The sequence below is a fragment of the Patiria miniata genome, unplaced genomic scaffold, assembly GCF_015706575.1.
Source record: "Patiria miniata isolate m_02_andy unplaced genomic scaffold, ASM1570657v1 HiC_scaffold_2, whole genome shotgun sequence".
Classification (NCBI taxonomy): Eukaryota; Metazoa; Echinodermata; class Asteroidea; order Valvatida; family Asterinidae; genus Patiria; species Patiria miniata.
In genome coordinates, this window is record NW_024037058.1 from 15,250,548 (window position 1) to 15,264,992 (window position 14,445).

At 40.0% G+C, this 14,445-nt stretch overlaps 1 protein-coding gene across 2 annotated transcripts in view; it reads right to left on the reverse strand.

Annotated features, from left to right (window-relative positions):
* The window catches only part of LOC119726646 (cyclin-dependent kinase 17-like), a 75,015-nt gene that overhangs the window by 36,855 nt on the left and 23,715 nt on the right, over nucleotides 1-14,445 (reverse strand). For both annotated transcript variants that reach the window (XM_038198407.1, XM_038198408.1), the window contains exons 2-3: nucleotides 13,947-14,293; nucleotides 11,729-11,862 (exon numbers count right to left, since the gene is read on the reverse strand). In XM_038198407.1, the coding sequence (XP_038054335.1) occupies nucleotides 11,729-11,862; nucleotides 13,947-14,073 (261 nt within the window). In that variant the 5' untranslated portion in view covers nucleotides 14,074-14,293. The remainder of the gene's footprint in view (nucleotides 1-11,728; nucleotides 11,863-13,946; nucleotides 14,294-14,445) is intronic.

Consider the following 14,445-nt stretch of genomic DNA (forward strand, 5'->3'; position numbering starts at 1 on the left):
GTTGTATATATTCCCTTTAATCTGTATAAGAAGAAACTCGCTGTTTCACATTCCATCATGTGCATAATTATTAACCAAAAATGAAATGAACAAAGTTTCTGTTAGACCATTTTACTACAGATGTAAGCAAAAAAAATTCAAGAAATCAAACCATCCAAATCTGAATTGAAACTGCGTATAAATATCATTTATTTTCCTATGTTTCACATCACATTTTTGTGAAATGAATTCTGTGAATTTTATTTCGTTATCTGGTAACGCAGTGGCCCTAGAAACAGCGGAGACATGTACCGGTAGGCTTATGCAACATATGAAATAAATACTACATTTCTTTTTGTTATCCTCAAAAAAATAACAGAAATGCAAAAGATGAAGAATACCGGTATATGTACATCACAAACTTCAGAGTATGAGTGCAATCCCCCATCGTGATAACCCCGAACGGACCAAGAAAACATTGCTACTAAAATGGGCCGCAATTGGGCTGCCGTGAAAGAGAAACAACCTCATACATGTCATAGACAGACGACATCACAGGCAGATCACAGGGATGGAAATTAGTAACAGATGGTCCGTCCACGACAAGAGTTAAACATTAATGCAAAACAAGAAAGATAAAAATACAAAAATTATCCTTCGGGATTTATACTCTGTCGGTGGGATGAGAGGAATGTAACATTCAACTTGAGATGTAGCCCGAGGAGCAAAAAATGACTTGCGATGACGTCAAAAGCCGGGCTTCCCGCTGCTTACACAAATCAACCTACATAGTCAGGCATCCGCTTCTGTCTACTGAATAGGAAAAAAAGCTTCTTTGGCTTTCTGTTAAAAAAAAAATAAGCCGATGATCTGTGGGAGCTGTTATTGATAATGATGGCAATGTGTGTGGTACCGGTAGATTCATGAGAACTGGTGTCCCGATGCTTACATGTAAGTGTGTTGATTTATGGCATTTCACTGGTACTCAACAAGGAGTGTTTTGAAAAAGACCAAATGCAGTCTGGCATGAGTGCAGTTATTTATAATGATTACAATCCATCATGATGTGGAAAATCATTTTTTTTTTTTTTAATTTTTGCAGCAACTTTCCACATTTTTTCCTTCAAATTTTTTATCACTGTGTATGTATATTTTAGTATTTTCCTGTGAAAACTTGTACTTCAATGCTTGTTCAAGTCCATTTTCTTTGGCAGTCAGCCAGATATGCCAATACTGTCCTCAATCAGCGAAGACCCTAACTGAATTGATTAAGAGATTGCTCATTTGCTGATCAGAGGATCAGCTTCTCATTCCTTGGACAGTGGCGCTGCTTATCCCCCTTATGAGTAGCTCAACCGAATCGACTTGGGTAAAGGCAGATGGATTAGCCACAAGCTAATTGAATACTCAAACGCAAGCCATCGTGATCCTCACGTGGCATCCGTAGCCGCGGCCATAGCAATGAAGAAAACGCCCTCATCGGACCGAGTCTTACTTTCAGACAGATTTACTGCTTTTCTGTCAATTGCAACATGAAGTCACGTAACAACGTCTGGCTGGAATTATATTCTCTTAAGTAGAAATGAGATCGATAAATAATTAATGTTTACACTTTAGATAAAGTTTATTTTTATCCACTTGATCTTTCCCGCTGTCCGACCGCCATATTTGTCTGTTTCTTGGAATGGACAATGCATGCGTGTGACGTATTTCCACCACTGACTCCGCTCTTCGAGCAGGGTCTGTGGTGGTTGACCCGGGTGAGCCCCGACAATGACTTCAGAGCTACCAGTAATCGAATAGCATGGAGCTAAAAACCCGAGTTGACCTGGGTGAGCTAATTGAACACACCCAATTTCTACATGTATGTGGTGAACATGGGGGCCACAATAGCCTTATTATGCCATTTTTGTATATTTTGGAGGTCATATATAGAAGAGCAAGGGTAAAGGACTTTAAAATGTCATGTGTAGTATTTTATGTTTCATGGTTAGTATTACGGTATATGACCCTCCTTTTCAAAGCATTTCCCAAAACAAACAGTCGCCCTCACACACGTCACAACGTGATTTCACAAATACACGCCTGTGTACAAACTGGATGTTAGATGCATCCTCCTTTAAAGGGAATGTACATCATTGGCTTTTGCTGTAATTTTCAGAAATGAACTATTTGAGGGGTTAATAATAGGCCTAGATCAAATATTGTTTAACTGACATGTTTTGAAGTTTTGTGTTTCGAAAATGCTTGAAAAACCAAGAAAAACAAAAAATGTTTAAGTAGCCTGGTTCCCTGACTCCACTAAAGATAAAATGGATCAATTTATAGTTGTCGGAAAATTGTAAGGAAAGGGAACCAGTCTAGCTGGCCTGCACCCGTTCATGAACATGTAACCAATAGCAAACAAAATTTGGACTGAAAATTGTAAATTTGGAGCAGTAGTTGAAAAATAGTTAGGTTTTTCCAACGGTGATCGGCCGACCACCGTTGGAAATGTATACAAAAATACAAGTTTCTTGAAAATGACTTGACACCAGGTGCCATAATTTTACAGGATGCCTTAGACTGTCATTTACCAACATCCTAGTAAGGAATTTTGTAAAAACTTGGTAGTTTTATTTTTCGATGTTTGCAAATATTGTATATATTCCCTTTAACTTCATTCACTCGGCTGCTCAGTACTCCATACATTCACAAACACACTCCATCTAAACTGCCAGAGGTAAAAAAAAAAAAAAAACCAACAGCAACATTGAGGAATCGATAGCGCGCGGAAGGTGCGTCCCAGCCACTTCCTGTGTGCCAAGCCCTGGATGCGTGCCCGCCTTTTTGCCTCCCTAGAACCGTAACACACCCCCCCCCCCCCTTGCAGGAAAGATACACTGTACACACACTCATGCATAATGCACAGACACACTACGTGTACATGCTGTGTGAAGCATGATTTTTTTTGCAGGCCAGAATTGCATTGCAAGTAGGCTTCATTTTCAACACCTTAGAACACGACGATAGAAAAGGTCTCAAAGTAAAAACACATAAGAAATTTGCGTGGAGAAAAGAACATACATGTACATGTACATGTACATGTAGTGTGTCAATAAAAATGTAGCAGTCAATCCATCAACATTAAAAAATACCAGCACTCTCTTTTTGCGAAACTTATCTATCGAGTCTGAAGGTGTAGTAAATACTCTACACCATGGTCTTTATCCCATCTCATTTGGACACCCCAGTCCATAGATACAGCTAAAATGAAAGGACTTGAATTCCAAGTTGGGCCATTTTTCAGATTATCTGGTATCTAATGAAAGGCATTCACATACATGTACCAAGAAGGTGTGTACATAATCCTTTCATTAGATACCAGATAATCTGAAAAGTAGCCCAAACAGATTTTGACAGTCTTTACAAGCTTTTTAAGCAAAAGGTTCAAATCATACAGAAATAAAATCCTGTCAAGGGTCAAGAAACGCTCAATCATCTCATGGTAATTTTTTTACCCACCCCCCAAAAAAGATTTACATGTAGTTTCCTCAGAAAGAAAATGTTGTTTGATGCTACATTTAATAAAAAAAAGTCGTCCTGTACCGTACATCATAACATCGTTTCCCAATAAATACTTTGAAATACCATTATTATTTATGCACTGTATAAATTCACCCCAACACGTACATGTACGCTCACAACAAGATCCAGTTAAGCCACATCTACATGTACATTGAATTTAATTTTGCAAATTTATGCAGTCTCATACTAACCACGAAGGGGCTCAAGAACAATTTTCAATTTACCTCCCATTCACACTGCCACCCAGTCTCTCCCCCCCCCCTTCAAAAAAGAAGCAATTTTGCCCTCAGTAATCATCAAAATATATGTATGGTCTGCAACTACAGGTAAATAAACTCACTCAGGATACTGGTGCTCCCTGTGGGATTTTTATTTTTTAAACTGAAGTCAAGCACAATGATACAGGTACGGTACATTGATAAAGCTGCAACAAAATAGGTGTCTCCATGAATGAACATTCAAAGTAACAGATGTTTCCATATGAAATCCAGAAGAGTGTACTACAAATTAGTTAGGTTGTTGACTGGTTGCTAAAAATCCGGCAAAACAAGTGGGCGACCTCAATAAGAAAAAAACCAAAATTTTAAATTGACACCTTTCCAAAACACAAACAGGAAATGCCCAGAAGGACAAAGAAAAGAAAACGTTTCCGCTATTAGTGCAAGATTTTATTTACTGCATGCATTGGGCAATATGCATTTTAGCAGGCTTTGTAAATTCGGGATGAAAGTCAAAGTTGCAAACACCACGCAGCCCCCGAGAGGTTTCACCCTTCAAAAGCTTTGAGTGAAGACGAAATACGCGACAATTATTGCCACGCTTTTTCCGGCCTGCCCATTAACATTGCCATTCTCACTTTTACCGGAATGCCCCGGAGAATTGGCTCAATTTGGATTCTGGAGAGATGAAGACTTTCTACGGTTGGCTGAAAAACAATCGCAGATGATGGGTCTCAGGATTTGTTTTGAGGATTGAGGAAAATCTTACGGACCCATTCTCTGCTCTTGTGGCTGCCTCTGAGTACATTGTACGTACTCCCAGAGAGATACAATCTACAGAACCTGTGTACATTGGATGTGACTTTGTCAACAGTCGATGGCAGGATATGCTGCGAGCGTGCAGTGGTTTAAGAGCATATATACGGCAAAGCCCACGCCACTTTTGGTACACCACAGGTGCAATATATCTTTGTGCAATATATCAGATGTATTGTAGAAATGGCATTCAAGAATCTCTCTCCTCATTATCACCCCTAAGGAGGATACTAGTGCATGGAGTCCATACATGTAATTTGAATGTGAGCAAGTTGGCAAGGGTCTCTGAAGTTTGACCAAAAGATAGTCCAATGCAAGCACTGACCTAGTATAGTTTTGGGTTAAGACGTTGCTGTACATGGGATAGGCAATCAACCGTGTATCTTCCTATAGATACAGGTGTTATCAAAACTGCTATCACCTGCAAACCGCTATCACAACAACGTCTTGGGAATCTTTGTAGCGGTCTTGTCATGCACGTACACCTGTTTTGCTTAACCCTCCTATGCACGTTACATACATTCTGTGCCAAGTTGTCCTTTCAGTCAAAATCACTCAAGTGACTGTTTTCAACAATAAAGAGCTCCCAGCCTACATAAAATGGGATTTACATGTAGTGGCTGTGACTGTTTATGTACGTACATAACTTGATACAGCTTCCAGTATGCTTTGACTGTTGGTGATTGATAAGCCAGCTGTGCCACCAACTTGCCTGCTTTGTCTGTTGTCTGTTGACTGTAGGGTACATGTATTTTTTTTGACATTTAAACTCAGCAACAATGAACACACAAAAGGTTGACGCATGCATAGGTATATCCCCATGGAACAGTGGAAAAGAAGCATGCACCTCAAACTCAAAGAAGGCTGCAGTACACAGGATCTATTGGATTAACTTCCAAATCTGAAAGCAGGCGGGTCATCATCTGCGAGATGACGTCAACAGAACCTCTGGGCAGTGACTTGAAAGACTAATTCTCATCAAAACATCGTTTCTAATAGTTTTCTCGGTCATGCATTGCCCCACGTACTGCATAACCAGTACACAAAATAGTGCAGTATTTCTTATTATCAATTGTGTTTTTACCACTTTCAACCTTGTCTTCAACTTCCAAAGGCTATCTTCAGGTATCAACTCTTTAACCTCCAATAGTTAGCCTACTTTCAGGACACCTTTAAGTTTTAAACTCATACATGTAAACAGCCGACAAAGGCCAGATTTACAACGTAATGCTTCTTCCTGATTTATGGCTTTGAAACATGTGTAAAAGTCTCAAAACCATTTGGTTGCCAACTACCGGTAACTTATGCGCAACAGTTGACTTAAAATTGCAACGGTGAAAAAATAAAGAGGGGTCCAAAAAATGCCCTTTAACTGCAGTGTTTAGCCATAGAGCATCAGGAACAGAAACTGAACCAAAACAAGTTTGTAAATCTGTTTGTAAAATTCAGGATCCATACAGTCCAGGACAAAAGTTCACAGACTGTTTATCAGTATGCATAAACTTCAGCCACACTTGTTTGTGCACCTCAGCAGAACATAAATCACATTAAGAGGACAAGTGTACTTTGAATTGCTTGTGGCATTTGCAATTTGGAAGTCTGGCACATGATTTCCGGAAACTGGCCCAAGTTGATTACCCCTCAAACCCTCTGGGGGTAGGCGCAACATTCCTTGTCAAAGGTCAAACTATAAATATGCACTGCCAAGTGTTGTATCTGTACTAGAACTGCAACGGCTCTAAAAATAGCTGCAAAACGTTCAACACGAAATTTGGAGACCAAGTTTTGAAGACCTACATGTAGCTGTAATTTTTTAAACTTATTTTGCAGAGCTAAATATGCAAATATTATTAAATAAGAAAATATCCAGTAAAGATAGCCGCAACCCTAATTCCCTAGGCTATTGAACGTTTAGCCAAACACCACTCAAGTCCTCTAAAATTCGCCGCTGTGCAGGAACCCAATGGCGTCTTCTTGGTACATACATTGTACATGTATACCTGAACTTTCAAAGGACATCAAGTCTCAAGCAAATTAATAGTACTTGGGACGTGTGCCTTCAATCCTGTGGTAACCTTTCTTTAAATCCTCTTGGATTTTGAAGGATAAGAGAGGGTCAGAATTGACATGAAATGCAGATATATATCTGTACCTTGGGGAATATCCTTTGGATGGCCTGAAGCTGCTTCCTATTCTTCATGGCTTTTTTTAATCAGAAATGCAGTTGGCATTTTGACAAACCATACTGACATTTATCAGCGAGTGCTCTGTCAGTTTGGTTGAAGTAAATCCCACTTTACCCGGTATATACGAGACTGCATTCCGTGTGATCAAGTGAAGTGGTCAGACAGCTCTTATTAGCCAACAAAAGAAGGCTTGCCTATCTCAGACACTGCACAACAAGAACACATTACATAAACAAGGTCTTTCACCCTAAACCTCCTCAATCCTCCAAAATCCTCCTGGCAGTTTTGGAGGATTTTGGAGGATTGAGGATGAATGCAATCTACAATTCTGGAGGATTTTGGAGGATTGAGGCTGAATGGTGTTTGAACAAGAGGAGGGTTTTGGAGGATTGAGGCTGAATGCATTTTGAGAGGCAGGGCTGTTGGGGGATTTTGAAGGATTGAGGCAGTGGGTATCCTTCATTTGAACATACCGGTACGTTCATAAGTATTTTGGAGGATTGAGGATGGTTCCAAGCAAAAAGGTCCTGGGGGATATACATTGTATGCATGTATCACAAAAGAAACTTGCCAAATTACCAAAAAGCTTACTGCATTCTCTAAAATTGTAGGCCTAATATCCACTGAGCTGAAAGTTCAACAGGTTTAGGTTTGAGCATTCTTCTGTGGATCTTGAGAAGTGTTGAACACCTCTCAAGATCCACAGAAGAATGCTCAGTTGAAATAGTGGAAAGAACAAAACACACGAAAAGCAAATGATCCTATATAGGCCTCAAAAGAGTGGCGTCTAACTGCCTAGTGCACATCGCTGATTGACGTCAGCAATTATCGCGGCCAGCAAAATTCTTGTGACAAGCCACACCGAGTCATTATACAAGACGAAGCCATTTGCAACATGCACAAATTTAAGAGACAGTAATCACATACCTTCCTTGTTCATTATACCTACATACATGTACAATGCCTAAGGCAGAATATCCAACTCGTTAACTTGACAAAATTTGAGCAAGAGTCCTGGCAAATTTGTCAAATTTTATAAGATAACTGAATAAAATGTCAGGCTGTGCCATATACCGAATACTCAAATATTAGTTCATCAACTTAATATACGGTACAATGTAATTCAAACGTAAAAAAAAAAGTGAGCGGTCTCTCTGAGATGATTGAGGATGTTCTTTTAACCGTGTAGGTTGCTTGTTTTTGTTGTTGTCAAAAGACAATTTCGCACACGATTTGAGAACTTCTTGAATCTGTGAGGAGTATTACACATCAAATTTCTTCTTCAAAATTGGTTAATTACATCAGCCATACTGCTGCTTCTGCTTTTACGTTTATGAGGTCTTTGTCAATTTTTTTTTACCACCTCAGGCGCACGCAAAAAAGCAATCGGTGGCCAGTTTTTAAGCTAGCGCATGTTAATCTTGATCAGCGCACTTCAAATATTTGAATATTTGATCACGTCCACATTAAAATTTAAACCAATACCAAATTATTAAAAACCCACAGCTCTAATAAAATGCTTAGAATCTACCTGTAAACTGATGAACGTCTCAAGACTGAATTTTTTTTCTTCTGGAATTCATGAACATTTTTGCAGTAAGAATTCCTCTAATTTTCAGGACAAGTTTCAGTCTGTTTCGGATAAAAGAAAGGGTTGGAATTGAAACAACAATCGGAAAGCTACGAAGTATCACATTTTAAACCAAGACGGTATGATTACAAAGCAACACAATATAACGGTTATCTCAAACAGTGCCAAAAGACTAAATACGAAATCGGCATCTAAAACCATTCTCCCCTGCTTCTTGAAAGAGCGAGCTCTATGTTTACCCAACGTGCCTCCTTTGTTAAGTCGCGCCTTTAGCACTTGCGATCATAACTCTTGCTCATTATAGACTCAGTACGCCTACCGGTAGAGCCCCCAATGGCAGCAAAGAGAGAGTTACATGTAGGAGGTTGCCATGTGGCTGGCTGTCACTCGTGTTTGTGCACATGGGGTAAGGAGAAATTCAGTTATCCTAATTTTGTTTGTTTCATAACGAAACACGGTTATCCAATTTCACCGGCAGTTCCCATCCAGCTCACTGTCATGTCAACAAAAAGTGACGAGTGAGAGGCTGCATGCAACTCCCTTCACACCAGTGGTAGATACCGGTACATGTATCAACGGTTTTGGTCCAGAAGCATTATGTGAAGCAGAGGCAGTGATGGATTTTGACGGACATGATCTGCTACATACATGTACTGTAAAACTAAGTAGGGAGTTAGGGTTAGTGGTCACAAAATGCCATCCACTATTCGTGCACAGAGCCCATTCTACCTTGTTAAATTTTTTGCTTCATGGAAAAAAAAACACTGACAAAAACAACAGCGAAATTTTTAAACCCCCCCTCCAAAAAAAAAAAACGAAACAGTGTCTCTAGATGAAAGCAATACTCCCTGAGGTAGGCCTGGATAATCCTTCCCATCACAGAGTGTCGAAAAACATCTTAGTGTGAAAATAAAGATGTGACATTTGAAACATTAGATAGCTGCCTAAGGGGAAAACACAACACACTGAAAGCGCAAACAGCCGATAGTTTGGGAGAGGGAGAGAGACGAAAGAGTTAAAGATGTACTGTTTGCGCTCCTCACAAAATCAGAGGAGTTTTTTTCTCGAGGAGGTTTTGACTTGTAAAGTTGATTTTAACTTAAAACAAAAAAAACCTTACTATTGTTTGTTTTAAGAGTTTTTGAACCCTTCCGATAAAAGAAAAAAAAAATGGGTTTTTTTTGCACACAAACACGTACTGTGGGAGTAGACTGGTACCTGGTCCATACATTACTGATCCTGATAGGGGCAGGAATCAGTCCATCCTGTCAGAACTGAGTTCTTGTTGAGCCGCAAATAACATAAAATTTGTAAAGTATTAATTCCATACCTAAATGTGGGCCAAGCTTTGTCTCATTCCAAACTGAATAACTTTATTATTGCAAGAAAAATAGCAAGTTTAAGAAACTAATATATTTTTTTTGGGGGGGGGGCAGTGAAACCTGTGGACAGTACATCTTTCTAAAATCACAACCTGCTTCGGCTGGCGAATCGTGTCGTTAGTTAATGATTGGTTTGAGGCATACAGAAAACAACCGGCTAAAGGCGTAGGTGGAGGAAATTCTAGGAAGGATGTGGACACGGCTGAAAATGATGCCTTTAAAAGTACCGCACTGATAAATTTGGATTATAATGAAAGAGGATGTGCCTTGTAAAAAAAACAAATTATGTTCTCCACTCCCTCCCTTACAAACCCCAAGCTCCACCCCCAACCCCTCCAACACCCACCCTAAAAAGTTAGTCACATGCAATACATGTATCCATCACATAATAATTTGGCTGAAAATTCTATTTTTAAAATTTTTTTTGTTGGGGGGGGGGGTGGTTGTTTGTTTTCTGCGCTTTCATTAAAGTACAATTTCAAACTTGTTTTCCAGTTTGAAGAAATTTTGTCCCTGACATTTACTGATGCTCTACACACTAGAGTTTCGTAAACACGTATTACATACAAAGTACATGTACATGTACAGTTACATGTACATCATTTGCCTGTTATTGTTAAATTAATGGAAAAACTCATTAGGAAACCAAGAAATTGTCGGACAAGGCTTCCCTAAAGGTGCTCGCCCCAACCTACCGGTAATTGGAAAACTCTACGAATTCAATCCACACTGACCAAAATAGTTTCACAACTCTGGAAAACAACATCTGTGTGCCACATGGATAATAATTAATTTCCAACATCATTAGAGAAAAAGTAATAAGATAAAGACTTAAGGTTGCACCATATGGCAAATCTCTGTTGTGAGTTTGTGAGGTTCTGAAAAGAACCCAGGAATACTCAATGTTTTGGACAGTACAACTCTGCCCATGCTCAGGAGACTGAGGGATTCCAACGGTGAAGTTCCCCGATGTTAAACGTTGTCTAAAGCCACCATTCTCAAATTCATCAGCATCCATATTTAAATAAAAATCAAACTTTTCACAGTACAAACCTGTCGAACAAACAACTTGTGAGCTTACAACTGTGAATATTACCAGATATCAATAAAGATATATATTTCAAGGAAAGTTGGAAACAAAATATCATTCAATAAGAAATTCTAACGAAAATTTGGCAAGTTTCTTATACTGAGCATGGCAAACAGAGCAAACAATCTGTTATCATTGTTAGTGTTGAAGTCCAGTCCATCACAACTCTTCACAAATTCCTCACAAGTCACTTGCAAGTCACTCACAAGTCACTCACAAGTCACTCACGAGTCACTCCCAAGTCACTCCCAAGTCACTAGCAAGTCACTCGCAGGTCACTCGCAGGTCACTCGCAAGTCACTCGCAAGTCACACGCGAGTCACTCCCAAGTCACTCCCGAGTCACTCCCGAGTCACTTCCGAGTCACTCCCGAGTCACTCCCGAGTCACTCCCGAGTCACTCCCGAGTCACTCCCGAGTCACTCCCGAGTCACTCCCGAGTCACTCCCGAGTCACTCCCAAGACAATCGCAAGTAACTCGCAGGTCACTCGCAAGTCACTCGCAAGTCACTCGCAAGTCACTCGCAAGTCACTCGCAAGTCACTCGCAAGTCTCTCACAAGTCATCCAGTCCTAAGTCAAGTCACAAGCTATTCACAGGAACTGTGTCAAACACATTCCTCTGGTCTTCTTTATCCTCTCTTACTTGTGACAAGACTTGTGACTGTCTTGTAATGGCCTTGCGATGGACTGGTTTTTAGCTGCAGAAAGCAGATCAACAAATGGTCATGTCTCTCTATTAGTTGGTTGGTTAGTAACAAACGTCAGCAACAGCCTTGCAATGATATCAATCACCTCGTCCCTCAGGCCCTACGTGAACACAAATTATGCATTGGCCGCTTTGGCCCGCAGCTTCCGAGATCATTTTGAGCTTGTTTTTTTTTTTCCAGGGACCACTTACTTCACTAAACCGTCGTTGTAGTCTATTGTGAGGTCTTTGCCTGAGTCGTACCGGTGTGTAGGCTTCATCTGATGCTCCCGATGTCTGGTCACTCTCCCCGTCGGAGCCCCGTGTGCCGTTCTGCGTCACCATGTCTGAAACAACGTTCAAAAACTAGACAGTCAAGTCCTGAAGAAATCTACACAACTCTGGCAGAGTACAAAACTAAGGTTAATATGTTCATAGCCTTGACTCCATGGGCTGCGTGCACGTTCCTTCACTAACCCCTGGCCGTCTAGAAGGTACATAAACGACCCTGACTGACTATTCAGAGTGTACTGGGTGCGTATTTTGAAGACCGCACACTCTGTGCTCGTGTTATATCTTGCACACCACGTTATGTAAGAACATTTTTTCAAGACTACGCTGCCTATGCGATATGGAGTCTGGAAGCCCAAAATAAAGGTGTCTTGTGTTGTAAAGGGACGACAGAGGTACATATAAATCCTTGCTCTTACATGTATAACGCGACGTCGAAATCTCATGTTTTAAAGGAATGATTCTACAACAACAAAAAACTTTCAAATTTAAAGCACTGCGTTGCGCTTTATTGCATCGACTGCAGTCCTAATTTAAATGTCCCAAATAGTGGGAGATTTATATTACATAATTCCAGGTGTTAAGAGAACGCAAGGCATGACGAGAACCAACATGGCTTCCCAAGATCGTACCCATGGGGAACGAGGTTGCTACATTCGCTCTTTTATGTGCATACGTTGTAAGCACCCCCTCAATGGTTACAAAGAGGCAGTTAAGTTGAACGCATTGCTGCTGTACCGGTACGCCTGGCCTCACATGAAGATGATACAGATTTGTGCGAAATCAGAAAGAAAATATACTTCTTATTTTAAATTCGAACAAAGAAATTGACTGGAGCGGGTTAAAACCTGAGACCTCCGGATTGCTGTTCCAGTGCTCTACCAACTGAGCTATCTAGCCCTATGTTGGCACTTCCCCATTTTGTCAATGTTTGTTCAAGGGCCTTTTAGTCAGAAGCCATTAACCTGAGTGTGCCATGTAGCCAAGGAACACACCCAAAGTCAAGATGCTAGCAACATATTAGCAATGCTGCGAACTTGGGAAATGGGGATCACTGAGAAAGGGTACGGCTTTTTATTACAAATTATCAACAACAAAAAACACAGGGAAACTGAAAAGATGGGTCATTCCACCGGGTTGGGAAACAGTGCATGTTACATCCAAATATTTGGTTATAATTATTAAAATTTTCAATGCATTCTAAACAATTGCTCAACATAATATTTGTCTGAGAGTGTTTCAATACTTTAGAAAGTTTTAAATCATTTGAATGTACTCTGACAAAATATGAGCAAAAATGTATTAATTCAGATGTAACATTGACACCGTGTCAATGTTACATCCAAATATTCTTTTTTTTGCCATATTTTACACGTATGTAAAATATTACCCACACTGACATTGCATATATTTATAATTGGACACCTAATGCACCAAGAACAGCTTTTGTTTTGGCGAAATCAGGGTTCAAATATAGCAGAAACAACACCTTAATGTGGATGTAATGGTGTCAAAATCACTCAATGGAAGTGTGACATTTGGGGTTGACACCGTGTCAATGTTACGTCCACAACCAAGCTATCATTTCTGCTCCACTTGATACCTGATTTCCATAACAAAAGCTTTTCTTATTGTGTTGCATGTATTGTCAGAAGTAGGTAAAGTGAATGTGGGTTATGTTTCACAGAATTTTTAAAAAAAAAAGTACAAATGTCATATTTGGACGTAACATTGACACGGTGTAAATGTTTTGTCCGAAATGACATTTTTGCTCATATTTTTGGCAAAATGCATTTAAAAAGATTAAAAACTTTCTGCAGTTCTTAATGAAACACCCAACAACAAATGTAAAGCAATTGGTAGCAAGGCATTCATGCTTTTTTAAATTAATATGGTCATTTGTCATGTCCATTGTTGCCCAACCCGGTGAAATCATTACAATTATTTTATAGTTGACCAAAGAAATTGACAAGAGCGGGGTTTCCTCCTGCGATCTCCGGACAAATACATTATAATGCACCTTGTCAGATTCCCTACATGTATGTGGGTTTTTTTAATTTGAAAATATACTTGTGTATTTTGCACCACATTTTGTTTCCCTTCACAAAAATAAAACTTTTTTTGGATTAAATATACTCACCTTCTCGCGTGCTACATGTATTTCCATTCTCCTCTATACTCATACTCTCTGTGAGTTCTGATAGTGAGTCCTCAATCACCGAGTTGGCACGAAACGTGCTGGACAGTCTTCTCTTTAACCGCTTCATGCTGACTGAAGCAGTCCGACAACCACACGTGAGCTGCTGTTCAGTTTGTACAGGTGAATGTAGTCTGGTGCTGCCGTGACAATCCACAATTTGACAGCCAAAAACAAAGGCTTCTGCTTTGCAGACAGCAGTCAGTGCTCTGCGCTCGATTGTGACCTCATTAGGAATCTTGTGTGCGTGCACATCTCACTCCAGCGTCACTTCAGAGATATTCGTCAATCTGAAACAAGGAAACAGGTAACAGAGTAAAGACCTGAAATTCAATCGAGCCGACCACTTGGCACAGACTTCAGCAAACTAGGAAGTTGTAGTTGTCAAGTGGCGTGATTTTGGGGTTATGATCTATTCACAGCACTGATGCATGCCAACGAT